The sequence below is a fragment of the Psittacula echo genome (assembly GCF_963264785.1).
Source record: "Psittacula echo genome assembly, chromosome: 6".
NCBI lineage: Eukaryota > Metazoa > Chordata > Aves > Psittaciformes > Psittacidae > Psittacula > Psittacula echo.
The window spans coordinates 23,160,453-23,185,879 of record NC_137743.1 but is presented as its reverse complement, the minus strand read 5'-3'; the positions used below and the strand labels follow the sequence as shown (position 1 = coordinate 23,185,879).

The 25,427-nt window shown below is 38.6% G+C and overlaps 1 protein-coding gene across 1 annotated transcript in view; it reads left to right on the top strand.

Annotated features, from left to right (window-relative positions):
* Positions 1 to 10,741: 10,741 nt before the first annotated feature.
* USP54 (ubiquitin specific peptidase 54) overlaps positions 10,742 to 25,427 on the top strand; it is a gene marked incomplete at both ends in the record, with an annotated part of 56,310 nt that continues 41,624 nt past the window's right edge. The window contains 3 exons of the mRNA XM_080621192.1: positions 10,742 to 10,888; positions 13,585 to 13,677; positions 24,541 to 24,675. Coding sequence (XP_080477318.1) covers positions 10,742 to 10,888; positions 13,585 to 13,677; positions 24,541 to 24,675 — 375 coding nt within the window. The remainder of the gene's footprint in view (positions 10,889 to 13,584; positions 13,678 to 24,540; positions 24,676 to 25,427) is intronic.

The window sequence follows — 25,427 nt, the reverse complement described above, 5'->3', positions numbered from 1 at the left end:
TTTTACAACTGCTTGATGAACAGATACCAGCGTTGTGGGTTTTGGAGTGGTTTTTTTTTGGGTTCCCCCCCAAAAAAAAAAACCAAAACAAACTTATACCACAAGAATTTAAGCAGACTAAATTGTCTATTTGTAAGGGGCTTCTCAATAAAAGTAAAATTTCAGGTAACGGAGGTAGGCATGCGTCCTTTTATCCAAGGACTCCTTTCCTGTGTTTGCAGGAAACATTACATGACCTTGCCTGTATTTGGTGTTTAGGTGTGAGTTCAGGACTGTTGTGCATTCAGTTGTCATTACCCTCTTTAAAAGAGGTCGGTTGGGCAGGTCTGGTCTTTTGATGCAGGAGCCCATGGAAGCTGTGGGAGTATATTACAAAAGCCTTATCTGCTTGTGTGAGATAGCACCGTGTGCAAGTTCAGGATGTAAAGTTTTGAGTTTTGGTCATGTTTGTTTGCTTCTTATCTAAAAAAGGAAAATAAAACCACCTCATCAGGTTGCATAGAGTCTTTTCCTCTGCAATTTCCCTAAATGCAGTGATCAGATGTTGTCTTCTGCTGGTCTCCTGGTTGTATAGCAAACAGAAATTGGGCTTTGAGTTCTGTTCCCCATGCTCTTTCTGTTCCAGGTTGTTGGTGAGTTGCATATCATGGTATCTTTCCCCCAGTCTGTTTGTTTTTCTCTTCCCATATGCTATTAACTGCTGTTGGCTATGGTATATTTTGATTCCATAAGCTTTTTCTTGTGGTATGTGGAGGTGTTTTTCCTACTCAGATTCTGAAGTCTTCAGTGGGTTTTGTGGGAGAATGCTTTTGTATACAAAGATAAATGAAGTAAAAATTATTTTCCCTTTTCTTGTTAGTTATGCTTATTCCTCTGAAACTAAATAGTAATGATCTTAAACCCAAACTGAGATTATTAAGTGCTTATGCATGTGTGTGCACACTCGTGATTCTGCTGAAGTGTTATTTATAGCTATACAGCACAGATGACTGCTTAAAAAAAGAGGAATAATCAGCATGTTGTGGATACTGGGCACATGGTTTTATATTTTTGTGTAGAAGTATTAAACTATATAATGCTCTGTGGTGCAGTAGCATTCCTTCTGCTTGTCAGTTTTGGCAAGGCAGGAAAAATATGATGTAAGCATTTAATACTAGGACCCAGCATAGGCACCGTGAACTGCTGCTCACTCTTTCTTTGCTCTTTCTGCTGATATTTGTTTATGTGAGTTCCTCTATATTGCTTTTGTTTTGCACCTCAGTATTTTACGAGTCTGGCAAGAATGTGAGTATTATAAGCCATCTTGGTATGTGGTAATGGTGGTATAAATGGAACACAAAATACAGTGAATTAGTAGTTTGAGAATAAGCTGTAACTATTATTTTAATACTAAATACTATTCTGAGATAAGACAAAAGAGGGAGTAAAGGCTTTTATATTGTCTGTCCCCAGCTGTTGATCATGACACAGGTGGGAATTGTCTGTCCATCCTCTGTGGAGGTTTTTGCCAACCAGCGGTATCACAAACTCTATTATGTGCTGCTTGTGTTGAGGAAACTGATTTCTGCTCTGGGTGTAGACTTTTCCTCTTTTGCACTACCTGGAGAGAACAGTTCATTGCAATATTTGACTTTGAGATTCTTGAAGCATCACCGGAAAGACCTATTTTCTTCACCCAAGGGCTACCCATCTGTTTGGCCAATGTCTGTTGCCGCTTTCAATGTTTTGCTGCATTAGCTTACTCTGTTTTGTTTTTCCTTCAAAATTGAAGTACTAATGGTGCTGGAGTTCTTCTGTTTGCTTGTTTTCCTGCAAAATACACTTCTTGCTTACCTGTGGTTTTTATTCTATGTGGACGTGTGTGTGCGAACACATTTGGTTGCTTCAAGTGTTACTGAAATCAAAGTATATTTAAATGGAATTTAATGAAACAGAGGGATATGTGGTGTTGTAATGTGAACATCATATGAGTTAAGAGTTGACTGCTGTTGGCTAAAGAAGGAAAAGGATATGAAGATTGACAGGAAAATTCATAACAAGGTAGCTGTTACAGAACAGGAATTTTTCTGTTCAGCAGTTAAAGTCTGCAAGGTCGGGAAAAGAATGGCAGCAGGTTTTTAGGATTTGTTAGTCATTAAGCCTTATGTTGGATACTACTGACTACATTTGAAAGCTTCTAGGAGCTCTTTAGTCATTGTTGGGCTGGAATTTACAAGCCAAAGTAAAAAACTTTGGTCTTCTTGGGTCAGTGGTACTATTGGAAGAGAGATGAAATTAATTTCTTGTGAATAAGGTGCCACAGGAAAAAAGGGCTTGCAATCTTATTGCAGTATCTGATGGTTATAAGATAAAGAATTTTATGAAAATGTTTATGTCTGGAGATTCAATCAAATACTAGATTAATCTTGAAGTTCTCCTTGGAGAGCCAAGGGGAAGATTTGGAAAATGAATAATTGGCAGCAGGAGGCTGGCTTAGTGTTTGCTAGAATCAAACCAGAACCTTGTATTTTATCATATGTTTGACAGCTGTCCTGTTCCTATTCGTCTTGATTTTGTGTGTTGTATAGGATTGGTGATGTTTAACTGCTTTTGAGCACTTGCATAACACTTGAAGCTGCTGTGTTTCCCCTACTTACCTGAATTCCACAAGTTCCATATGGGGTGGGTTGAAGAGCTGGTTTCACCCCACCTTTCCTCCTTGTGAAATACCCAGCCACCAAGCCTAGGGGTAGGTAGGGTGTTTTTTTTTTAATACAGGCACGGGAGAATAAATTTAGTTCTCCTGTAGGAAACAATGGAAAACTTTAGGATCATCACTTTGGAAATCCAGGTGTGCTAAGATGCTTTTATTATCATGTCCAGCAGTCTTAAAGAGCTGGACAACTCTGAAGGGAAGATCTGAAGAGAGTGAGGATTGTTTTGAAATATTTTGAATTTACTTCAGGCTGGGCAGCCTTTCTTAATTTTATCTATGTTCCATGCCTCTTCAACTTTCAGAGAAAAGTTGTTGAGATAATGGATCCTTTGGGGTGTGTAACAGAAAAGGGGAGAAGCTGCTTCTGAAGGATTTCAGAAGTAGGACACAAAGCTGTGGGCTTGCCTGCCTCTATTCCCTGTAACCTGCACAGCAAATGCATGTGCTGAAAGTACTGTGGTGCATGAGATCAGTGGTTATTAATACCATGGTTTTGATAAAAAAGTTTTATCTGGGGAATAAAATGTGTTTTGACAATAACCCTCACCCAAAATAAATAACGTGGCCTTTGCGTTTCTAGCTCTGACCTCATCTCTCTCATTGTTTGTCCTATCAGAAGCCCTTTATAACTCAATTATTCCACATTGTGTTTGTATAAATTGCAGGGATGCTTTCTTCCAGAAACTTCTAGATCATCTTGCAGGATAAGATATTTTCAATCAGAAAAGACTGTAATGCTGCGTTTAGGTACTTAGAGCTGTGTATTTCGCCTTTTAATTTATTTTTACTGTAATTTGCCTTTGAATGGTTGTAATATGTTAGAAGTCTTTACTGAATGGGTTTTAATAGCTTTTCTGGTTATTTGAGAGCCAACTGTATATACTTTGAGTCCTACTATCTGCTTTATTAAAGTTTAGACATGGCTATCCTTCTGTCTCAGTAAGTCTATGGAATAAGTGATCTGTGCTATTTTGAACAGAAGTCTTTGTGGTCATAATTTTGCACGGAAGATGGGTTTTGGTCAGCTGATGTCCTCCTTTCAGGAAGGGTTGCAGAAATGAGTGCTAAGACTTTGTAATCCTGGAGAAGCACCTGTAGGCAGTTGGGAAGAAGCACAGAGGTTCCTCTTGAGCTCAAGTAAATAGAAATTTCCAGTCCTTCACCACCACTGAAACTTACGCAGTTCAAAGCCATTGGGTTTCGGCTGCTTCTTTACTGTGAGAGATGCTCTTTAAATAGATTTGGCTGACTGTCAGGCTTAAAATCAAGTGATTCAGATTAGGTAAGTGTTCGATGTAAGATTTTATTACACTGTTTTAAGAGACAGTCCCCTATAGTTTTATAAAACCCGCAAGTGTTTTGGATGAAGAAATTGGAGTACTGTTTTCTGTAAAGTACTGTTTGCTGTAAAGAATATCTTCGTACAGTATAAAGCTATACTTGACTCCAGCAGCTCTGCAGTTTCATTTCAGGGTGTTTCTCCAAAACATGGTCTCTCCATGCTCTTTGTTGGTCTGAGCAGTTAGCAGGAGCAGAGAGTGGGTTGCTTTTGTTTTTCATGCGTTATTTGTTGATTTGAAGAGTTGGCGTAAGATTCTTTCTTCATAAAGAGCTTGTTCAGTTTTCCCCCTCAAATCACTGTAGAAGCAGCAAGCTGTCTGCTACTTCAGGAATGCCGCTGTTGCCCCTTCAGGGAGTTGTATTCCAAAGAGGCAGTTTTGCTTATCAGTATCCTACCTACAGTTTCTTCTAGTGGTTGGTAGGCTGTACAGATACACTGGTAGTGTCTGAAATGACAGCAGTTTTAGTCAAGGATGAGTGTTATCCCAGTTTGCTTGTTCTGTCTAATCCCTTCGGTTCTGGTTTCTGTTATCTTGAGGTGATCTCTCTGAAATTGTGTCTTCTGGAAAATCTGTGGTGTTTGTCATAGACTTGCTGTACCCTTACTCTCTAAGTGGATTTGGGGAAACACTTGTTTTTAATCTCCACTCCAAAATCATTTAACGGTCTTTACTAGAAAGTTTTACTTTTGGATAATTACTTTTGCATCATGGAAACATTTCCCTAGTGTCTGAAAGACCACTTAGAATAGCCCTATATAAGCACTTGAGTATATTTTCTAAGATGATTCTGAGAATCATCTGTCAGCCGTGGTCTCTGATACTCACAGCTTTGTTGTAACCTTACAACACTTCACAGATTAGGAATTGTGCAATAGTAGAATGAAAACTAAGGAAGACAAGTAGGAGTCTGTTGTGCGCATCAGTGGCACTGTCAGGTGCTGTGAGTTCCTGGTTCCAGCCAGTAGGTACAAGTAGCAGAGCCAGGTAATTAAGCTGTTCCTCCGAAAGGAAGACTGAAGAATGGGTGTAAGCTTGACAGCAGGCTTCCCCCTCTCGCCCTTTTCTCTCAGCATGTCAGTCAAGACTGAGAAAATGCATGCAGAAAGCAGAAAGTTAATGTATGTTCCCATTTGCACTCTCAGAAAGTTCTTTTTTAGATAGAGGTGAATGGAAATAATTATACTTTCTTGTAGTTACACTGTATCTTCTAGGTACACAAAGAAATCTGTCTTGTATTTTTGCCTAGCTAAGAATCTCAAAAAGAGGAGAGATCTTCAAGAGGAAGTCATTCCTCCTTTGGTTCTGTCAGGTGTATGCTTACCTTTAAGATCACTGCCCCATTCACACTTTTCTTCATCCAGCCGCATGGTTATTTGGTATTGGGAACATTTTCTGTCCCTTTATTTTATTTCATCACCTTCAAGATTGAATTTAGACTGACTTGCAAAGCTGGCTATCCTTTGGGTTGTCTAAACTGTAAACAAGGCTCTTAATATTGATACCTCTGCAATTAAATATAATTTAATCTATGCAGAAATTAGTAACTACTTTCATCATTTCAGCTACATGGAGAAAGTATGTTCTCAAGCCTCTAGCTGTGAAAATTTTTTTCCGTCTAGCTGAGAACAGCCATGGGATCAGTCGAAGGAATCATTCCTGTGCTTCCTAACCAAAAGAACCACTCAGCTGGGAGCCATCTGTTTGAGAATTTTCACCAGAATATATTGCCTTGGACAATTCTTTTCTTTCTTCTTTGTTTAAAATCCATTTCTCATTTGTTTAGGCTTTCTGAGGTGGTAAGACATATGAAAGGGCAATTAGCCCTCAAGACCATTAATCTACTCCCTAGTGACAGAAAAGGTAGTAGGATCTTGAGAGTGTGTGTGGGTCTGTTATATAAACCCGCACACATTCACACATTGAAGCATTTACTTTGTTCTGTGTTTTGAAAGTTTCTTCAGGAGAAAAAAAAAGTAATGGACCTCTGCTCTTATTTAACGGTGTGTGATACATACTTAATTGGTGGTTTCGGTCATAGTGCTAAATGGAGACATCTCCTATGCTAGATGGGTTGTTTTAATTCAGCCGTGTGCCTGGAATGGTTCAACAAGCAGTAGCCTAAAATGTTCAGAGAGGCATGAGACTGCAGTAAGAGAGTAATGTTATGATTTTTTTTTTTATTATTTTATTTTTTTCCCCTTAAAATGAACAGTGATAGTGAGACCTCAGCAGAAAAAAAAAGGAGGCAACTTGGGATGTTTTGTTTCCATTGGATTGATTTAGCAAATGAATATGAGAATGAACAGGAACTTGAACTCTTCTGTGGTACGTGTAGAATGCTGTGCTCTTCTGTCCCAAAGACAGAGTGGGGTTTCTTCAGGCTGGAAGTATGTGCTTGAACCGTGGTCAGCTTTGCTCTAGGGTTGCATCGCTGGAGACAGATAGCAGTGGTGCCCCATGCCCTTCTCTTGTCTATTGAGCCTGACTCTGCAGCTGGGAGCCCTCCTTCCTGAAAAAGGCTGTTGACAAACAGCATGAATTCAAGGGAAGATGTAGAATGCTGGATTTAATATTTTTTTTTAGTTATATATGGTTTTCTAAAATATAGTATTCTTTATTATAAAATTTGTGTAACATTATTACAAATCTGCACAGCTTTTCAGAGATATAGTTAGCTTTTTTAATCCTGCTGACTAGATTAATTTAGTGCCTTAGTCCAGTGAATAGTGTTCTTAATATGATAAACAGAATTCAAGTACCTTAAAAGTATATAGGCTTTCTGCCTCAGTTCATTGTTTTTCTAAGATAATGTTTTGAGTAATGAACTAAGGGTATCATTTGTGCTTTTGCATCTGGCACTCCTCCTGTCTTGGTCATATTTCTGTATTAGTAACATTTCCAGCTGTAAGAACCCTCTCTCTTTCCTATAACAAGTTTTTTCAAGTCTGATAATATCTTTCTATTTTACTTCAGACTCAGTCTTTGGGAGTCATGCCAAGATGCCACTGGGACATACAGTAGCTACAGCTTTTGAATTTGTCATCTGAGGTAGTTTTTTGTTTGTTGGTTTGGTTTTGGTTTTTTTTCCCCATTTGTTTTTGGTTTTGTGGGGTTTTTTGTTTGGGTTTTTTTGTGTGTGTGTTTTGTTGCTTTTTGTTGTTTGTTGTGGGTTTTTTTTTTTTTTAATACAAGACTATTGTGGAGCTGCAGTTGTCACTTAACGTTAAAATGCTACAGAAGGCTGGGAAACGCCATTGGCAGTTCAGTTGTAGGGGGTTTCATTGTACTATTAAAAAGCTGTTGACTTGTATGTATTTTTAATAGGGCAGCAGTCTTTCTGAAAAACTTCTTTAATTGGAAAGAATACATGAAAATCTTTTGTCACTTAACTGTAATTTTGTGGAGCTTGTGACATATATCATCAAAGTGTTACCGTGATTTTATTTCAGAAAGTAAATTTTGTTTTTTTCTTTAGTTCTGTGGCTGGGACAACTTACAAGCTAACAGTATCTGGGAGAAGTACTGTGTTTGGAGAACACCTACATCTGCTGATAGGCTTGTAGAGCAGTAGGCTTCCCTTTCCCTTACAGATCACTTCTGTTTTCTTGGCAATGGTGTATTGGGTGTTTAAAGTATGGGAGGGTTAGCTTTTTTCCTACTGGTGGTTTGTCAGTGATGATGGATAAAACCCAGGATGTTTTAATAATGATGGTTGTTTTTTACAGTAATTCTTTTTTCCTGCTTGCTGTTTGTTACCCTGTTATATTTTATATCATAAAATATGATAGAGCAGAAGCTGAGTCCATAAATAATCCATATGAATAATGTCTTCCATAGATTTCAGATTAATTAGTATTCTATTTTGTGGTTATTATATAACATTGATAAGTTTTTAGAGGTTGGCAAAGTGTGAAGCTGCCATGGATCTCCAGAGATGTGGCTTTGTCATAAGTGAGTGGTTACCAGCTTAAGTGTTTTCTGCTTGTTCTTAGCTCTGCAAAGGCTGTATAGCCAAATGAGCGAACTAAACTTGAGTTCATGAGTGATCATAGCAAATATGTAGTAAGAAGTCAGTTTTGCTAAGCCTGTGCAAATGCAGTGCAGGTAGCAAGGGTGCATGGTTACTGCAGGAGTCCTAGCCAGCTTGCAATAATCTTGCTGCAGTGACAGCTGAACCACAAAGCCTCTAATCTGATTTTGGTTCCACAGCAATAAAAATAAATAGAAAAAAAAATATATTTGCTTTATCATAACTGAGACAGCTTAGCTCAAAAAGTACTTGAAGTTTTATAGCTCAATTTGAGAGCAGAATCTTGCTATGAACTTGAAGTCTACTGAATAGGTGTTGCTTATAGCTGTGCATTTTGGGTATGTTTTGGTTTGTATTGTCTGTCTTTTCATAGGTGCTTTGAAAAAGATGATGGAGTGCTTGGCTCAGGGTTTTTTGTGAGGTAGCACAGAGCCAGCTTGCCTCAGCTCATTCAAACAGCGTCCTGCTGCATCTCTGCAGCACAGGCTTAGCCACTGTACCTATTGCAAGTGACGTTGATGTACAGAGATCCTTAAATTGTTGCTTGAAACTGAATTATCTTACATGGTATGGTTGGTTCATGGTTCATTAAGGGATTGAGCAAAGGGGGCTGAGACTGAAATTGCTTTGAAATTAATCCTGTATACGTTCAGTTCTCAGGAATGTTGTGCGACAGGCATGGTAATGGTCTGTGTCTGCAAGCTTGCAAGCACCTCTGAAAATTTTGCATGGCACACTGGCAACCAAGAAGAATATTCATCTGTATATAGATATTTGCCTGCCTTAAAGCAATGCTGAGGCTTCATTAATATTTGTAGAGTGAGTTTAATAGAAACACAAACAAAATATTACTAGAAGGGAATGGGTAAGGCTATTGTATCACATTTGCAGAGGTTGAGGAAGTTCCTTCTGAGTTTTGACAGGTGTATTTATAATTATGTGGAAGGCAAAAAAGCATGCCTTCACAGACACCTAGGATATCTTTATAAGGAATGATGATCTTAGTTAATCTTTGTACAAACTCTGTGTGTATCTATTTTATAGTGACTTCATGCTGAAATTACTACTTCAGTATGTGTGAAATAGTCATCTTGCTTTTACCAGCCTTAATAGGTACATTCAGTTGTTATGTGTATCAAAAACGGGATAATCCTAAATGTCATTGGGAATGTCCCTGGAAAATATTATGCAGTTGTCTGTAAAGTAAATGCAGATAGACTATACCTGTGAGAACTTTGAAAAATGGTTTGCCATGAAGCTTGTAGTTCCTGTTTCTAGGAATTTCTTAGATCAAATTCTTTTCTGTGTTTCCTATGAGATAAGGGAAAAAGTGAACTTGTCATGGGAAGAACACTTTCTATGGAATAGTTCTGGCTTCTTCAGAGCACCAGTGTCTTTTGGAAGACGTTGTACCAAGATTAAGTAACATTTTATAGAGAAACAGATAGCATCTAATTAAGAAAATTTGGAGACTCTGTTGTTCTGGAGAGAGCTGTGGGCTGCAGAGTTCAGGGTGAGCCTTTGCTGTTGTCGGTTTGGCCTTCCAGGTTCAGTGGAAAATCTCAGTTCCTGGGCGGACAATGTGCTAGTGTTAATTCACAGAATCACAAATCCTCATACTACTGTTTGAGTGACTAGAAGATCTGATTAGACTGTCAAAGATACATATGAAAACTGCTATAGATACACATGAATACTGTGGTTTATTTTTATTAATCTGACTTCCTTCTTAACCCTTTCAGCATACTCCAGCCCTCTTTCTTTTGCATACTTTTCTTGCAATTCTCTGTTCTTTTCCATGTTACTTTATTTTTTGGGTGGAGGAAGGTTTATATTTTTTGCTTTGTCTCAGAAGATTCAGTGTATTGTGGGAGGTGAGGCAACACTGGTCTTGGCAGAACACCACAAAACCAAGAGAGTAATTAAATGACGTAAGCCTTTGATTATTTTTCTCTTTCAAGCTTTCTGGCACGGCTGGGCATTCCAATTGCAAAAGGAGTATCAGGAGAAGAAACTTCCAAAGATCGCACACAGAATAAAAACAACTATATTGGAGACTTTTTGCTGCTTAAAAGTTCTTTGCTCTAAAGTCCTGGAGATGTTTTTTTTTCCCCTGTGAGGATGATGTCTCTTTCATCACCCAAGATAGATGTAACTGAAAGGGAGCTGCCAAGCTTTTATTTTGGTTTTGGTTTCTCTGCTCCCTTGCTAATTGGATTTTTCTCATCTTCTGCAAGAGGATTATAAAAGGATTAGAGAAGCTGGGGGTTTTGGGGTGTGGGAGGTAGCTACTGTTTTTCTCCGTGATTCTGGGACCAACTTGATTTGCCATTTGTTCCCTGAAGTCACTGTGTGTTTGGAAAAGGGAGAAGCAGCATAACAGATGAACTTGCATGACCATGGATTCCTCCCGTTTGCAAACTTTGTATGTGGCTGCTTGTGAAAGAGTTTTTTGCATACATAGGCATCAAATGAAGAATAGCATCCTGGGCTGGATTTGAAAGAAGCAAACCGCTTGTGTCCTGATAAAGGATAAGTTCTGTTTAAACTATAATTTAAAGAAGATTGGATGTTGTTCTAGTTTTGAATTTCAGTGAAAGAAAGGCAGGGTCTGATCCAAGTCAAATACTCTGCCAGTCTAAACCTACATATTCTACAGCTGAAGCTAGAAGAATGTCTTGGAAAAGAAATTACTTTTCTGTGGGTCGGGGGAATGTACAGGGCATGTTTACTCCACGAAATACAACCTCAATAGCACCGAGTAAAGGTCTCAGCAATGAACCAGGACAGAACAGTTGCTTTCTGAACAGCGCACTACAGGTAAGAGCACAGAATAAAAAAAATTGTTTGTTTCTTTATCCTCTGTCTCTTGTAATATTTTATTAGGCTTGACTGTTCAACAGATAGAGCCAGGCTTGACATAATCATTTGTGGGTCTAGATAGAATAAAGCTATATGTGGAAGTGCAGACTAGTTGAGCTATAGAGCAGCCTTTTTTAATTTTCAGGTTTTCCTGCTGAAATCGACAGCATCTGAATAGTCATCACTTACTGTACTTCAGTCTCTTGTTTGTGTAAACTTGTAAAATGTCAACCAAAGTGGAAAGTATATGTAGACAAATTATTCTAAAATAATAGAACATTGCATAGCTTGCAGTATGTCCTTAAAAGGAGTAGACATTTAATTTTTTTATTGAACTTTAGATCTAACTTTTTTATTGAACCAGTCAAGTTCAGGATAATACCTATACAAGATTCTTTTTATGTGGTTTTCTTTTAACTGCTTACTTGTAGATGCTTAGCTTAGGTGACTTGAGTGTTAACCTTTCGATTTAGAAGAAAAGCCTTTTCCTGTGTAAAAATTCAGTGGAGTGGTATGGCTGCTATAGTGGCATTGTCACCATTTAGAGGTTTTTAATGTCTGATGTTTGAGATATTAAATCCTGTCTGCAGGGTTTAAAACCCTTTCTCCACATCACTTTCCATCCCTTCATATGACTTGTCTGTGTAGCACAGACTGTGTTTCTGTGGTTGGGTTTTTTGTGTGTTTTGGTTTATGGGTTTTTGTTGTTTCCTCCCCCTTTTTTCTTCCATGGGCATGATTAGGTTCTCAACTAACTTTAGTTTCAGGCTTCAAGATACCCCCAGATGCAAATAATACAAAGTAAAACACCAGTGACCCTCAAAAGGCTTAATAAACCATGAAATGTAGGACTAGGTCCAAAGAGAATTTATAGTAAGAGAAGTGATAAGTGAAGTTTCCAATTATGTACTCTATTGCTTTTATTAAGTTGTAAGGTGTAATCACTAGCTGCCTCCTAATATGAGTTATTGAACTTAGATCTGAATTGAGTAGAACCTAACAGCTGCATGCCATACATGAAGATGAAAGTGTATGACCTGACCTTTAGTCTTCTACATAAACCATTTCCTTCTAAAGCTTAAGAGAGACAGGATACCAAAAATATTTACTGTCAAAGCTGAATTAAAAAAAAAAAAAAGCAAGATGGTAATAATTTCATAAAATATATATACTTCTGTTGTTTTTAATTTTAATTTTTTAGCATTCAGCATTAGCCTGAAAGGCTCTTTAATGCTTGTTGCTCCTTACTCGTAGATATTTCTGTAAACATTGAGGATAAACTCCAAAGCCAATTACATGAAAAAAATTGGACTTTTTCCTAAATGTATTATTTTTTTGTCCTTTTGTGAAGTCTGCAGTAGTTCTTCAGGAATGTTGTGTGTAATTACATGATTCCAAGGCTTATGTTGCCTCCAGGCAACATAGGGAAAGTTTGAGCATAAACATAGCCATGACAACTCTGAAGTTTTGGGAAACTTTACAGATTAAAATATTCAATAAATGTGTTTTTAAATATAATTTTAGATAATATTTGTGTGCTGTAGTTTAATTAACAAATTATTCCAGCTGGAAATACCTCTTGAAACCAGCTCAACTTTTTTCAGGGCAGTTGATTTTTTGTTGCTCTGGGCAAGTTCATTAGAAATAAGAAGTTTGGTTCCTCTCTTTATGCCAACAGAGCATTTGCCCAGTCAGATGCCAGCCTGGACCTTGCCACTCCGGAACATGGCAGGACGTGATTTAGGTCAGGGCTTCTTTCAGTGAAAGCTTCTGCCTCCTGAAAGGCTGGTGGCTCTGAGGCTTACAAGAAGGTCCAGTTATTGTTAGTCGAGGCTGAAACAGCCAGCACCAACCACATGTGTATACAAAGAGCTGACTGTGAAAAATCTCAGAGATCAGTATTGTTGCTGTTTTACAGATAAGAATTTAGATAATTGACCAATTTGGCGCTGTTACATCAAGCGTTGGTTCTTGCTATTGCTAGCAGAGCATAGAGAAACCTGCTTGCTTTTATATGCTGTGACCATATACCTGGTGTTACCACCACGCTTGTCCTGAGAGAAGAGTATAACTGCCCTCACAGTTAGGGTTAAAAATCTGCCAGTAATCAGGGCATGTAAATATACTTTCTAATGATAATATTGGGCATAACAGCTTGTTAATGTATATGCTGCTGGTGCTCCATTTTCCCATTATTTGGCCTTCCTGCTCAGAACAAGGAGGCTGCCTAGGAGGTGGAACGACAAACAGGTTTTGGTCCCAGCAGTCGGTGGGGTATTCTTGGCAGCTCTGCCCAGCCTCATGATGTGGCGGCACAATGTGGTGTCAGGAAGGGGGAGCAGTCAGGGCAAGTGCTGCTAAAGATGGGACTAGCACATGGACAAGAAGTAAGTTTTTTTTAATCTAAAAGCACATGGCAAGAAATTCAGAGGGCTGTCCTCCTGTACATTAATGTAAGTGAATGCTACAGCTGAGGAACAAAGATGAAAATGTCAACTTGAGGTTAGATAAAAGGCATTCCATTTTAAAAGTAATCTTCACTGGAATTAGACTACCCCTGTGATTATTTAGCATGTGCAATTTTAATTGGAGCTTTGTGCAGTATTTTATTTTATATATTCATAAAATTGACTGTGGCCCTTTTTGTATTTCAGGTTCTTTGGCACCTGGACATTTTTCGACGCAGTTTCCGGCAAATCACAACGCACAAATGTATGGGAGATTCTTGCATCTTCTGTGCTCTTAAGGTAAAAGTTGGAAATAAATTCAAAACAGTTTAAAAAAAATTAACAAATATTTCTGATATTTGATTTATATGTTTAGTCAAACTTTCATCTGGAAATTTATGAGAACAAAGGTAAATATGATCAATATTCACCCAAGACACTCACAGTACTCTCTTTATATTATGTTCAAGCCCGTAAACTGTGAAAATACTCCAGCTAAAGTTCTCAGGTACAAGGACTCTTTATTAGTGGAGTGCAGATCGTCAGCTTCCATGTTGTTCAGAAGATCATTTCAGCCAGTAAAACATCAGTTTGCTTAGTTTTTAATTATTTATCATTTTGTTTATAATTATCATACTGTGTATACAGTTAATTTGCTTTTCAGAAATTACTTTTTCTTCAGAGCTGCTTTAGCTGTAAGACTTTTTGTTCAAAACTGTTGATTACGTAAGACTGAAAGGTATTTTCTACTGTAAATGTTGATGTCTGCATTAAATTGCTGGGCTCTTTGTGTTCTCTGTTTTAAAAAACATCAGTTCTGTTTGTAGATGCAGATACAATAGAGAAGCTGCCTGGACAGTAAAATGTGGATGTTACCTCTGATTCTGATTACTGTTACATACTTGAGTAAACTGCGCAATCCTACATCTCCATTTCTCTCTATCCATTAAGTTTTAGCACTTCTGTTTTTTTGTGCTTTACTTTCTAAGTTTTGCTAATTCAAACCCATGGCTCCCTCTAACCCTGTAAGAGAGAAAGGATGTGATGAAAATACCAGTTCTAATCTTCTGAGCAATAAACTTCCTTTCTGAAATAGGTACTAAGACATATTCTTTGATCATAAATAGGTTGTAATATCCAACTAAATATATAAATTCACTGTGGGAGAATGTGTCATGAGTTCCATGTGCAGTAATGAAAAGGACAGACAGCATGTCTTATAAATATGGCAAAATATAGAATGCATGGTTTAAATTAAGATCATATGAAGTTCACGGGCAGTATTTATAATATAATAGCTGTATTGCTACTGTTACATTACTTTACAGGTGCTCTGGGAGACATGGGTTTGAAATTAGTTATCTGGTGAGTTTTTGGACTGTTGTTGACAGGTTTCCCCTTGCAAAAGAAGAGCAAAGAGGAGACTATTAAGGCATGGAAAAAAAAGTAACTTCCTTCTGAAGTGGAGTTTGTCTCAAGATGTATCTCTCGAAATCATGAGACAAGATGATAATTACAGCATTATCATCAGAAGAGGATATAATAATGGGTTAGGAGCAAGATAGCACATGAAAAAGAGAAATAGAGCTATCCAGACAAAGAAAAGATGGAGTATTAAATGTATCCCCTCCTATATAGGGAAGTGGGAAGACTTAGTTGTCATCTGGTTTGAGTTCATTAAGTTCAGTGGGATAAATAATTTGAAATTAATTCTTGGATCATTCCCTCGAGTATTGCCAAGTGATTGTTGGCATTCTTTGGTAGCTGAGATGGGGACAGTAAGGAAAGGATTTAGGAAATTACCATTAATGTAAGTTTTTGCTCTTTTGGGGTTTAACCCAATAGCATGATACAGCAAAGAAATACCAGGAAATCAAACAGGTATTTGAATGAAAATAAACTGGACTTTGAAGCAGAGTTAAGTTTTTTAATATAAATATAATAGCTATAAGTCTTTCTCAGAATGGAAAAGGGAGTTGGGGGAGATGTTATAGGAAAAAGAGAGGATGAACCTTTGTGGAACAGATGTTGAAAGATGAATTCTGGACAAACACGCATCTGGATTAGCAGTACCAGCATGAGAGGAATGCCAGGATCTCTGGAATATATATATTAAAAGCATACATTGGGGCAAAGAATGTTTAGTTTTGTTGAGAAAATCCTTGCTTTTGATGTCTTGCTGAAGTGTGCAGTATGCTATTATAAACTTGGAAGTGACAGGTAGAGTGGCAGAATTCACAAATTGTATGCCTGCAGCCATATGCTTATTTTTTAAATTAGGCAGCCTTCAAAAAAATTGCTGCTCTCTCTCCTTGCTCCCAGATGTCTGCAAAGATTTATTTGGTTTGTTTCCTGTCTGAAGTTCTTAACAGTGCCATGCTTAGCCAGAAGGTGTTACAACCCTTAGTTTCCAACAAAGTTAAAACGTTGCACCGAATTCTCTAGTGCTTTTGCACATTTTAGAAAGCTTGCATCTGGTTGTGTGCAGAAGTCTGATAGCTCCCAAACCTCAATATACAATGAAAAACTGAAGAAATACATAAACAAGTAAGGAATTATCTGGACAATATGGATAATTACCAGTACTTGGCAAAGTAGATAAATGAATTCCAATTGACTTTGATCAAAACCTAAATGTTATTTTTTTGTCTGTCTACCTTCTGTTCTTCATGGGAAATTTCAGTGTGTTCTACCTAAGTCTATTCCAGAACCTTCAGAAAGTTTACAGACATCTATTGTAAAACTGTATAAGAGAAAAAAATACATAGAAATCTGTTTGAGAACTTACAGAACTATTTTACTTCTGATTCCCTTACGTTCATAAAGCAACTCACAATTTTATGTTTTTCTCTGGGGGAAACCATGACAAGTTTCTACCTTTATTAACTTGTGTAAAATATTGATGTGTATACATAAATATTTGAAAAAAAATCGACATTTTTAAGTTGCTAACAAGTAAAATAAAATTATAAAGGTGAATAATAAAGGGCTTCACTTAACTGTAAGTGAAATTGGGGATGCAAACTTCCCCTCGTCCTTTCAGCCCCCCTTCAGAACCTCCAAAACCAGAAACTTCAGTCGCATGCAAGCAGGACAATCTGTAAGGTAAGGATACTAAATGATAGAAGTATGCACAAGGGGTAACGCCAAACTGTGGAGAAGGCTACATTGGGCAAAGAAGGGATTCAGAGCAGCCCTCCGGAGAAGGACTTGGGGGTGTTGGTCGATGAGAAAATGAGCATGAGCTGGCAGTGTGCGCTCGCAGCCCAGAAAGCCAACTGTATCCTGGGATGCATCAAGAGGAGCATGACAAGCAGGTTGAAGGAGGTGATCCTGCCCCTCTACTCTGCTCTTGTGAGACCTCACTTGGAGTATTGTGTGCAGTTCTGGTGTCCTCAACATAAAAAGGACATGGAACTGTTGGAACAAGTCCAGAGGAGGGCCACGAGGATGATCAGGGGACTGGAGCACCTCCCGTATGAAGACAGGCTGAGAAAGTTGGGGCTGTTCAGCCTGGAGAAGAGAAGGCTGTGTGGAGACCTCATAGCAGCCTTCCAGTATCTGAAGAGGGGCTTATAGGGATGCTTGGGATGGACTCTTCATTAGGGACTGTAGTGACAGGACAAGGGGTAACAGGTTCAAACTTAAACAGGGGAAGTTTAGACTGGATCTAAGGAAGAAATTCTTTACTGAGAGGGTGGTGAGGCACTGGAATGGGTTGCCCAGGGAGGTTGTGAATGCCCCATCCTTGGAAGTGTTCAAGGCCAGGTTGGATGAGGCCTTGGGTGGCATGGTTTAGTGTGGGGTGTCCCTGCCCATGGCAGGGAGTTTGGAACTAGATGATCTTAAGGTCCTTTCCAACCCTAACTATTCTATGATTGATTCTGTGATTCATCTTCAACTCCTTGAGCAGGTAGTAGATGGGGGTGGAAAGGCTGTTCAAGGTATTTACTTGTTCTCTGCTGCCCTCTGGATCTCTGTTCTCAAACTGCTCTTTTTTTTTTTGTTTTGTTTTCCTCCTGTAAAAGCTGTCTGTCTGACACATACTGTGTGTAAACTTTTTTAAGGCAAATGGGATAATATGCTTAACACATATCTAATATTGCAAGCATCACCAAGAGCATGTTTCATGTTCCAGTGCAGCAGGATCATCTCTTCCCTTCTCTGCTCATCTCTTCCCATGCCCCAGCCCTCCTATCTGCTCTGGAAGCCTTTAACTGTTATTCTGCCAGGGTAATGCCAGCTTAGCCTCCAGGTCTTTGACATCCTCTTTCTCTTGAATCTTGCCTTAGGCTTTGCTAAAATGAGGGAGAAGATATGGCTGGATCCAGTGGGAACACAAGAATTTGGAGCTCTATACCATGCGAAAATCTCCCATTAGGGTCTGGGGAGAGGTAATTAGCCTTGCATGCTGTCAGGTGGATCTGCCGGAAATACCTGTCCAGGCCAAGCGAGGTAGAGGCAGGACATGTTTAGTCTTCTCCAAAGCATGCTGGCATGTTCAGATTTCAGCTTGGCTAGGGAAAGGGGCAATACGTGGGGGAGGAAGAGTCTACTTTGTGTCCCCTCACCACACCAGATTCCCTTCACAGGATACCTGATACTTGCTGTGTTTTGCAGAGAAGGTTCACACTCTTTCCTGACTTTGGATAACTTTGAACCGTTGCTCTAAAGATGACATTCTCTTCGTGTTGACTTTAGAGGAAGATAGTCTTCACTAAGCTAAATTTAGCCTTTAAATAATACCAAAGAAGTTGTATTTTTTCCACACTTCCTTGGCTTGCTGTGACTGTTTCTAGGGATTCTGATGTCATGCAGAATATTTACTGTAAGTGCTTAGCTAGCTCTATAAATACTGGTTGTAATTTTAAATTACTTTTTCTAAAATGAGGGATCACAGGACAGTGATGTCATACCTGATATCAAATCACATTTTATTTTTGTACCACATTGAAGACATCCGTTGCACAAATGCTTGAAGTGATTTTAAAACTTGCTGTGCTACCTGGCTGTGTTTATATGGCTGCAAAATGAATCTTTAAATTATTCCAGATGTACTCTCATTAGTTATTCTGAAGGAACCTCGCACCAACAACTATAAAAAGACAAGGGAGAGCTGCAGACTCTGTGCTGGAATCCCAAACACTGTTTCTTAAGATGTGGCATTATTTAAGTGGGGTTTTTTTGAGTGCACAAGCTGTCTTTACCACCATGTGGTTTGCCTGCCGTAATACTGGAACAGCTTTTTGATTTATTATTAATGTTTAAATCTACTGTGTTCTGTTTTGGTTTTCCTTTTTCTACAGCCTGACTTTGCTTTGGTGTTTGTTTATAACAGCTAGAAGAGGGCAGGAAGGGGGAAATCCGTCTGCTGTACTGAGCATGCCACAGAGAGTTTGTTCTCCTTCCAGGGATTGTAGTGGGAGCTCCATAGTGCCAGGATATAGGACAGAGTGCTTTTTGTAGTTTGCAAAGAAGAATGCTCTATTGATTGATAAATTCCAGTAGGGCTAGTCTTTTCTGTAATCTTGTAATGTGCAACAAAAGCAGGAAGAATATGAATTTTCTGTATAGGAACAATGTTGTCTAAGGTGAAAACTGAGAACAATAGAGCGCTTTAAAGAAGTGGAATTACTATAGTTCATGGTTCTGATTGGCTACCTGATGGAAATGGAGGGATTTTTATGAAAAGTTTATTACATGGCTGAGACAGCAATAGTTCAGTTGGTTGCAAAGATTTCATTCTCTTGTGCCTTTTTTTCCAAATCAGGATAGCATTGCAGGGTAAAGCAGTAGTAAAAATATGCAAAATAGTTACTTGTATTGTACAAGTACAGTTCCCTGAGTTAATAACCTGGTAATAGAAGCTTCCAAATAATAATTGCTTTATTTGATCTTGATCAAACAGTTATTCAGGTCACCTAGTTGATGTGGGCACTCTCTCATTTGGATTTCTTCTACTGCCACCCTCCTACTCATGGAAAGTATATTTTAATTTGATTTTAATGGTAGCCAGGGAGCCTGACTTTAATGTATAATGTCCCCAATATGGACTGTAGTGTTCAGAGCACAATGTGAGTAAAAATGGGAGAGTCTGTAAAAGAAAGGAATAAGTGGAAATCTAGGTTGATTGTTATCAGACTTGGAGATTTGGAAGGAGATCCGAAAACACAAAACCAAATAAAGCTAGAATTTTATTGTACCCTTGTAAGAGAATATAGTGTGAGGAAGAAATGGGAGCCAGTTAAAATACTGTGGGCGTAGGCTGATGTGATGGATGGGAGAAAAGTGATTTTAGCAGCCAGAATTTTTATTGAAACAGGTTGTTGTAGTGAGTAAGAGGCTGCATGAGAAGAGTGTGATGTTCTGGATGAGAGATTAGATACTGCGGACCAGAAAAAAAGTGCAGTTAATGGAATGGAGTATGAAAGGCACGCAAGAGAAAATTTTAAACCAAAAAACCACACACACACAAACCCCAACCACAGACAAACAAACAAAAAAGAAAAAAATACCCAACCCTTAAATAAGCAAAGGAAAAAACAGAAACAGTTGAGTGACACAAGAATAATACTGACATGTTGAGCAGTGAGAGAAAGCTGAGGATTGGCCATATTAGTGTTTGTAGCTTTTGCTAAAAGGCAAAAACTGTTGATATAGGCAATACTAAAGGATTTGGGTAGAACACGTTTTGTTCTTTGGAACAAATACCACACCTGCTGCAGTAATATCCCCATCCAGAAGGAACTTCTGCGTAAAGCTGGAAGAGAAAAATTAGTTCTCGGAAAGCTGCCATGGACACAACTCAAATTTACAGTGCATAAACGGTGATCTGATTCAGTAGCTGTTGCCTGTTCTCTTCAGCTATCAACTTATTCTTATGCCAGCCTGCTTCCACATGCTTGATTAAAAAGTCATATGTGCATGTGTATCAAGTCTGGGGTTTGTTTCATCAATGTGGTTAGATACACACTGCAGATGTCAATTTACCACAAATAAATGGAATACTTCTTTCCTAGGGAGAAAATTATCTCAGCTTCCAAATCTTTAAAATTTAAAAGAACTCTAAACTGTCAGTCTCATGAATTGCTAGAATTATCTGTATTCTCTAACCAAGTGAAGAACAACTTGTTTTATGATAATGCATGTGAATTTTAGCATTCTGAAATAGAAAGCCAGGTTTTAACTTGTGTGGTAAAGGTTCCTTGTCTCAAACCTTAGGTGATTTTCTTTTGAAGTTTTAGGAATTTTATGTTGATCCCCACACTTGCGAAACTGGAGGAGACTGTAGTGATAGGACAGGGAGTAATGGGTTTTAACATTAAGAGGGGAATGTTCAGGTTAGGTGTAAGGAAGAAGTTCTTACTGTGAGGGTGGTGAGACACTGGATCAGGTTGCCCAAAGAAGTTGTGAATCCTCCGTCCCTGGGAGTGTTCAAGACCAGGTTGGACAGAGCCCTGGCTGACATGGTCTAGTGTGAAGCGTCCCTGCCCATGCCAGGGGGCTTGGAACTAGATCTTGCGGTCCTTTCCAGCCCTAACCATTCTATGATTCTATGATTCTTTTGGTATACCACTGACTCTGCAAGCCTGTGTTCTACTGATATATGTCAGAAGCCCAGATCTGCAGTAGAAAGGACATGAGGCTTCCAGTTACAAAAGTAGGAAAAAGCCTTCCGAACTGTAATAAGCCAAGTGAGGCCCTGCAGTAGATTGCCTGTGATGGTTAAGGAATTTCCAGATTTGGATGCCTCGGGTAAAAGATTAACTATGTAACTGTAGTTGATTTTTGAGTTAGTACTTGGGGAAGGACTAGATGCAACTAGATGGACTTTGGCAATTTATTCCTGTTAAAGTTTTGGGGCTTCGTGGTGGGTTTTTTTTGTTTGTTTTGCTTTGTTCCCTCCCCACCCCGCAGCATCCTTGATTTTAGTTACTGAAAACTGGTAAAATATGAGAGACTTCCCTTGTTCTTGAAGCTTTTAGCAATGTGTTTTCATATTGTTGCTGCCATTAGGGAGACACTCATTTGTGTTGGAATGTAGGCATTGAGGGGGATCATTAGTGTGGTGAATACACTAATGGGGTTTTCACTATCTTCAAATTCAAGAGAAGAAGGTTTTGAAAGAGAACAAAGTTTGAATGTTTCATATATAAAGTTCTCACGAAGTTCTACAAGCACTTGCAGGAAGGGTGTCATGAAAACTCCTGGGGCAGAATCAGCAGTGCTTTCCTGGTCTACACCCAGCTGGCTTTCAGATCTGTATATGGAACAAATATGTTAGTTATTAAATGTATCACTCAAGGGCAAGACCTGAAATTAAGGAAAGAGATATGACTTAGATAACTTAGCAATGAAAATGCAGGAAAAGCCACGCCTGTCCATCTGAGGCTGAGACACAAGGAAGACCTGTTCTGAAGGTGAGCAAAGAACCTGTCTTGAAAAATAAGGAAAAGGGGAAACGCCCTGTCTCCCTGCCTCCCCCCAAAATAAACAAACCCAAACCCCCAAACCTGCACCCCCAAAACCCTGACCAAAACCAAATAAAAACCAGAGCCCTTTTATTCAAACTACTTCTGACTCCATTTGAGGTACTTCTTGGATTTCCTGCAAGCACTGTCTTCAAGCATGCTCTAAATTGCACTGTGCAATGACATGAGAAGATTTGAACTTCAGTAGACTAAAATGCAGAATTACTCACTGATTTTAAGACTTTTAGTTTTAATTGTGAAGGCTGTGTAAGTATTTTGCAATGACAAAAAAAAACAAACAACAAAACAAAAGAAGAATCTTGTGAAAAAACAGCTGCTGTTAATAATCAAGATCACTTTTATGGATCTGTTTATGTTAACTAGTAGGTATGTTACAGTTAAAGCATACCAGTATACTATTTCTTTAAAGATGGAAATTTAAAATAACAGTTTTGGTTTGCTTGTTTGCTTGCTTGCTTGTTTTTACTTTTACTTAGTTTGGAGCCTGCATTGATTCTCTCCCCACACACCCCAAAAGTGCAGAACCATTTCAGAGCTCTCGTTGAAGCAACCTGTGTCCTGTCCATCAGTTCCCTGCAGTGAGATTGTGGGCCAGTTGCTAGGCGAGTGTAGCATTTTCCAGATCTATGAAGTGAGATTGATGATAACCACATTTCTAAAGCACAGTCATGAATATTTTCAAGTGCTTTTAAATTACTTAATATAAAGTGCTGAAGCAGGATGAAATTATGTTTCGCTGGGTTTGGGGTTGGTTTTGGGTTTTTTTGTTTGTTTTGATTTGGTTTGGGGTTTTTGGGGGGGAGGTGTTTGGGTTTTGAGGTCCACTGAAATGAGAAAATTTAGTAATGAAACATGGAACTTGCTCAGTTAACAGTGACAGAAATGGGGATGAAGGTTGTTAAGTACAGAGACATTGTCATTCTTTCCATTTTTTATATATGCATATATAAAGGAACTGAGGAGAGGTAGACAATGTCGTTCATGAGGTGTGAGATGTACTGCCTTACAGCCTTCTCTTCATTACCACTTTCATTGTCATTATTTGATACTCTGATAAAGGCAATATTAGAAGAGCTCTCAGCTTCGGCACAGTGGGCCCTCACACATGAATGAGCACCATAAGGGCTATCAAAATAAAAACAGCAGTAAGGAGAGATGGGCATTTTACATCTATATTAGATAACATGTCAATAGTATAAACTGTGCAATTCCTGCAGCCAGAAATGTCAGGGGTTCAGAGATTGGGTTGCTGGCTGTGCAATGACAGCTGTGTTCTGCACCCTTTCAGCTTTCTCTAAGTAGTGAAGGTTGCAGTTTGGTTAACCATCTCCCAGTTTGCTTTCTCATTTCCTGATAAGAAACAAAAAAGAATAGTTAAAGGAGAGAAAGATTCAGATGATTTATTTCCAGTTAATATAGATCCTAAGTATGCTGGGGAGAGGCTTTCTGTAGTCAAGGGAGGAAGTGATGCATGAATCAACATTGCTATGGATTCTCAGTATAGGGTTGAAAGAAAACCAAACAGGCAGAACAGTTTGAGGCTGGCTTTCTGCTTGTTTGACTAAGTTTAGAAGGCAGAAAAGCTAAGTGATACCCAATTGATCTTTTTTCTCTTGCAGTTAGAATGGAGCTTTTCTGCAACCTTTAGGGAAATTGAAAGCTTTGATAGAAAAGGACAAGCAGAATTTTGAGATTGACACTGATGAAGATGGTGTCTTGTCAAATGAAATGAGGTAGACCAGAGGGGTGTTGGAGACAGAATGGTCTTGTATGAAAATAAGGGCTAGAAGTTTTTACTTAAACTGAGGATTTTGCATACAGAATGATGTTCCTGTTTTAGTGGGAGAGTATAGTGCAAGTTAAATAACTGTTCAGAAGATCTTTTGGATATCACGTGCACAAGTATATGCACATAGACATGCTCACAAAATAAAAGTGGGTTTTTAATCAGTTTGAGAATATGTACCAAACTTTCATGCATATAATCCACACTTTAGATGTAATGTGTCTTTATAGAGATACTCATCCTTGCAAATGATTACCCACATGACCTGTGAGTTAGTTGTGAAAAGCAGGCTTATGGTAGCAAATGAGCAACTGGCCATATGTAGGAACTGTTACTTGTGTCATGCCTTTTCCCTCCTGCATGCTGACTCAAAAATCATCTGATTCTTAGCAACTTGGACTTATTGGAAGGTAAATTCCTTAAACAGTTAAAGCAGCAGGTTGTGGCTGTTTGACGGCTAAGACATTTGAAAAGAGTTACTTGAAAGAGGAAAGAAGGCAGCTTATGTAAGAAGAAAGCTACTGAGGTGGGAATGAAAAAGTGAACTGGAGAAAAGAATTAGGAATAAAAAGTGAGGAACTGTTGGTGTCCATTGTGTTTGCTTTGGGGGTCAAAGTTGGAGGAATATCCAAGGGGGATTATTAACACTGAGGGAAATTTACCCCTAAGCTACGCACCCTGCCTTGGATATGTGAAAGGAAGGAATACACAAAGGCGCATGTAATTTCAAAGGAGAACTAATTCTGTGGTAGTCCCTGTATGATACAAAATATCTATGTGCTGCTTGATCAAAGTGAGTTAGATGTTTGCTGGTTTTTTTTTCAGATAATTTGAGTCATGTTTTGAAAATACAGTAACTTACCTATCTTTTTGTTTTACCGCTAGAGTATCTTCAACCAGTTCCAGTGTAGCAGTGAGAAGGTACTGCCTTCTGATGCCCTGCGCACTGCTCTTGCAAAGACATTTCAGGATGAGCAACGCTTCCAGCTGGGCATCATGGATGATGCTGCTGAATGTTTTGTGAGTATAACTGAAAGATGGTTTGACAGGCATAGATGTGAACCCCCACTACACAATCTTTTTTTTTAATTTTTTTTTTTTTTTTTAGTTCCTCCATTCCTCCCCAGATTCTAACAGACCTTGCATGTGTGGCCTGGAAAAGTCCACAGTGAGATCCTGAAGCTTCAAGTAGTCCAGTGGGGAACCACTATTTGGCTTGAGAGTCATTACTAATGATTTTGAAATGGAAACATCAGTGTTACCCATTTTTACAGTTACTTTTGCATATCTACTGCTTTCATGCTTAAGTGCATCTTGGATAGTAATTGTAAAAGCAATTGCACTGCAAGAATATTCCAGAATTCTGGTTTTAAGGATCACCTCAAAAGGGTGAAAGGACGTTTTGCCAGTTATTGTGAAACCATGTTTTCACAAACTCTAAGGGAAAGTAAAAATAAATAATCAAATACAACCCAACACAGTTGTTCATGTTTGTAAGCTGAGGTAAGCAACAGTAAAATGGATCATGTCCAATTATTTCTCTTGACATATTTGTAAACCATCTGACAACTTGTTTTAGGCTAGTTGTCTCACCAGTGTGGTTGGTAGATGGCTTTTAACACTAGTCTTCCATCCCAGATTTGCCCACCTGTTTTCTTTTTATACTCAAACTCTTTCCTGGCATCCATTATGTTAAGCTTTTATTCTTACCCACATTTCCTCCTTTTCCCTCTTCAGTCTCCTAAGTTGATTAAACTTAATTAGGATGTATT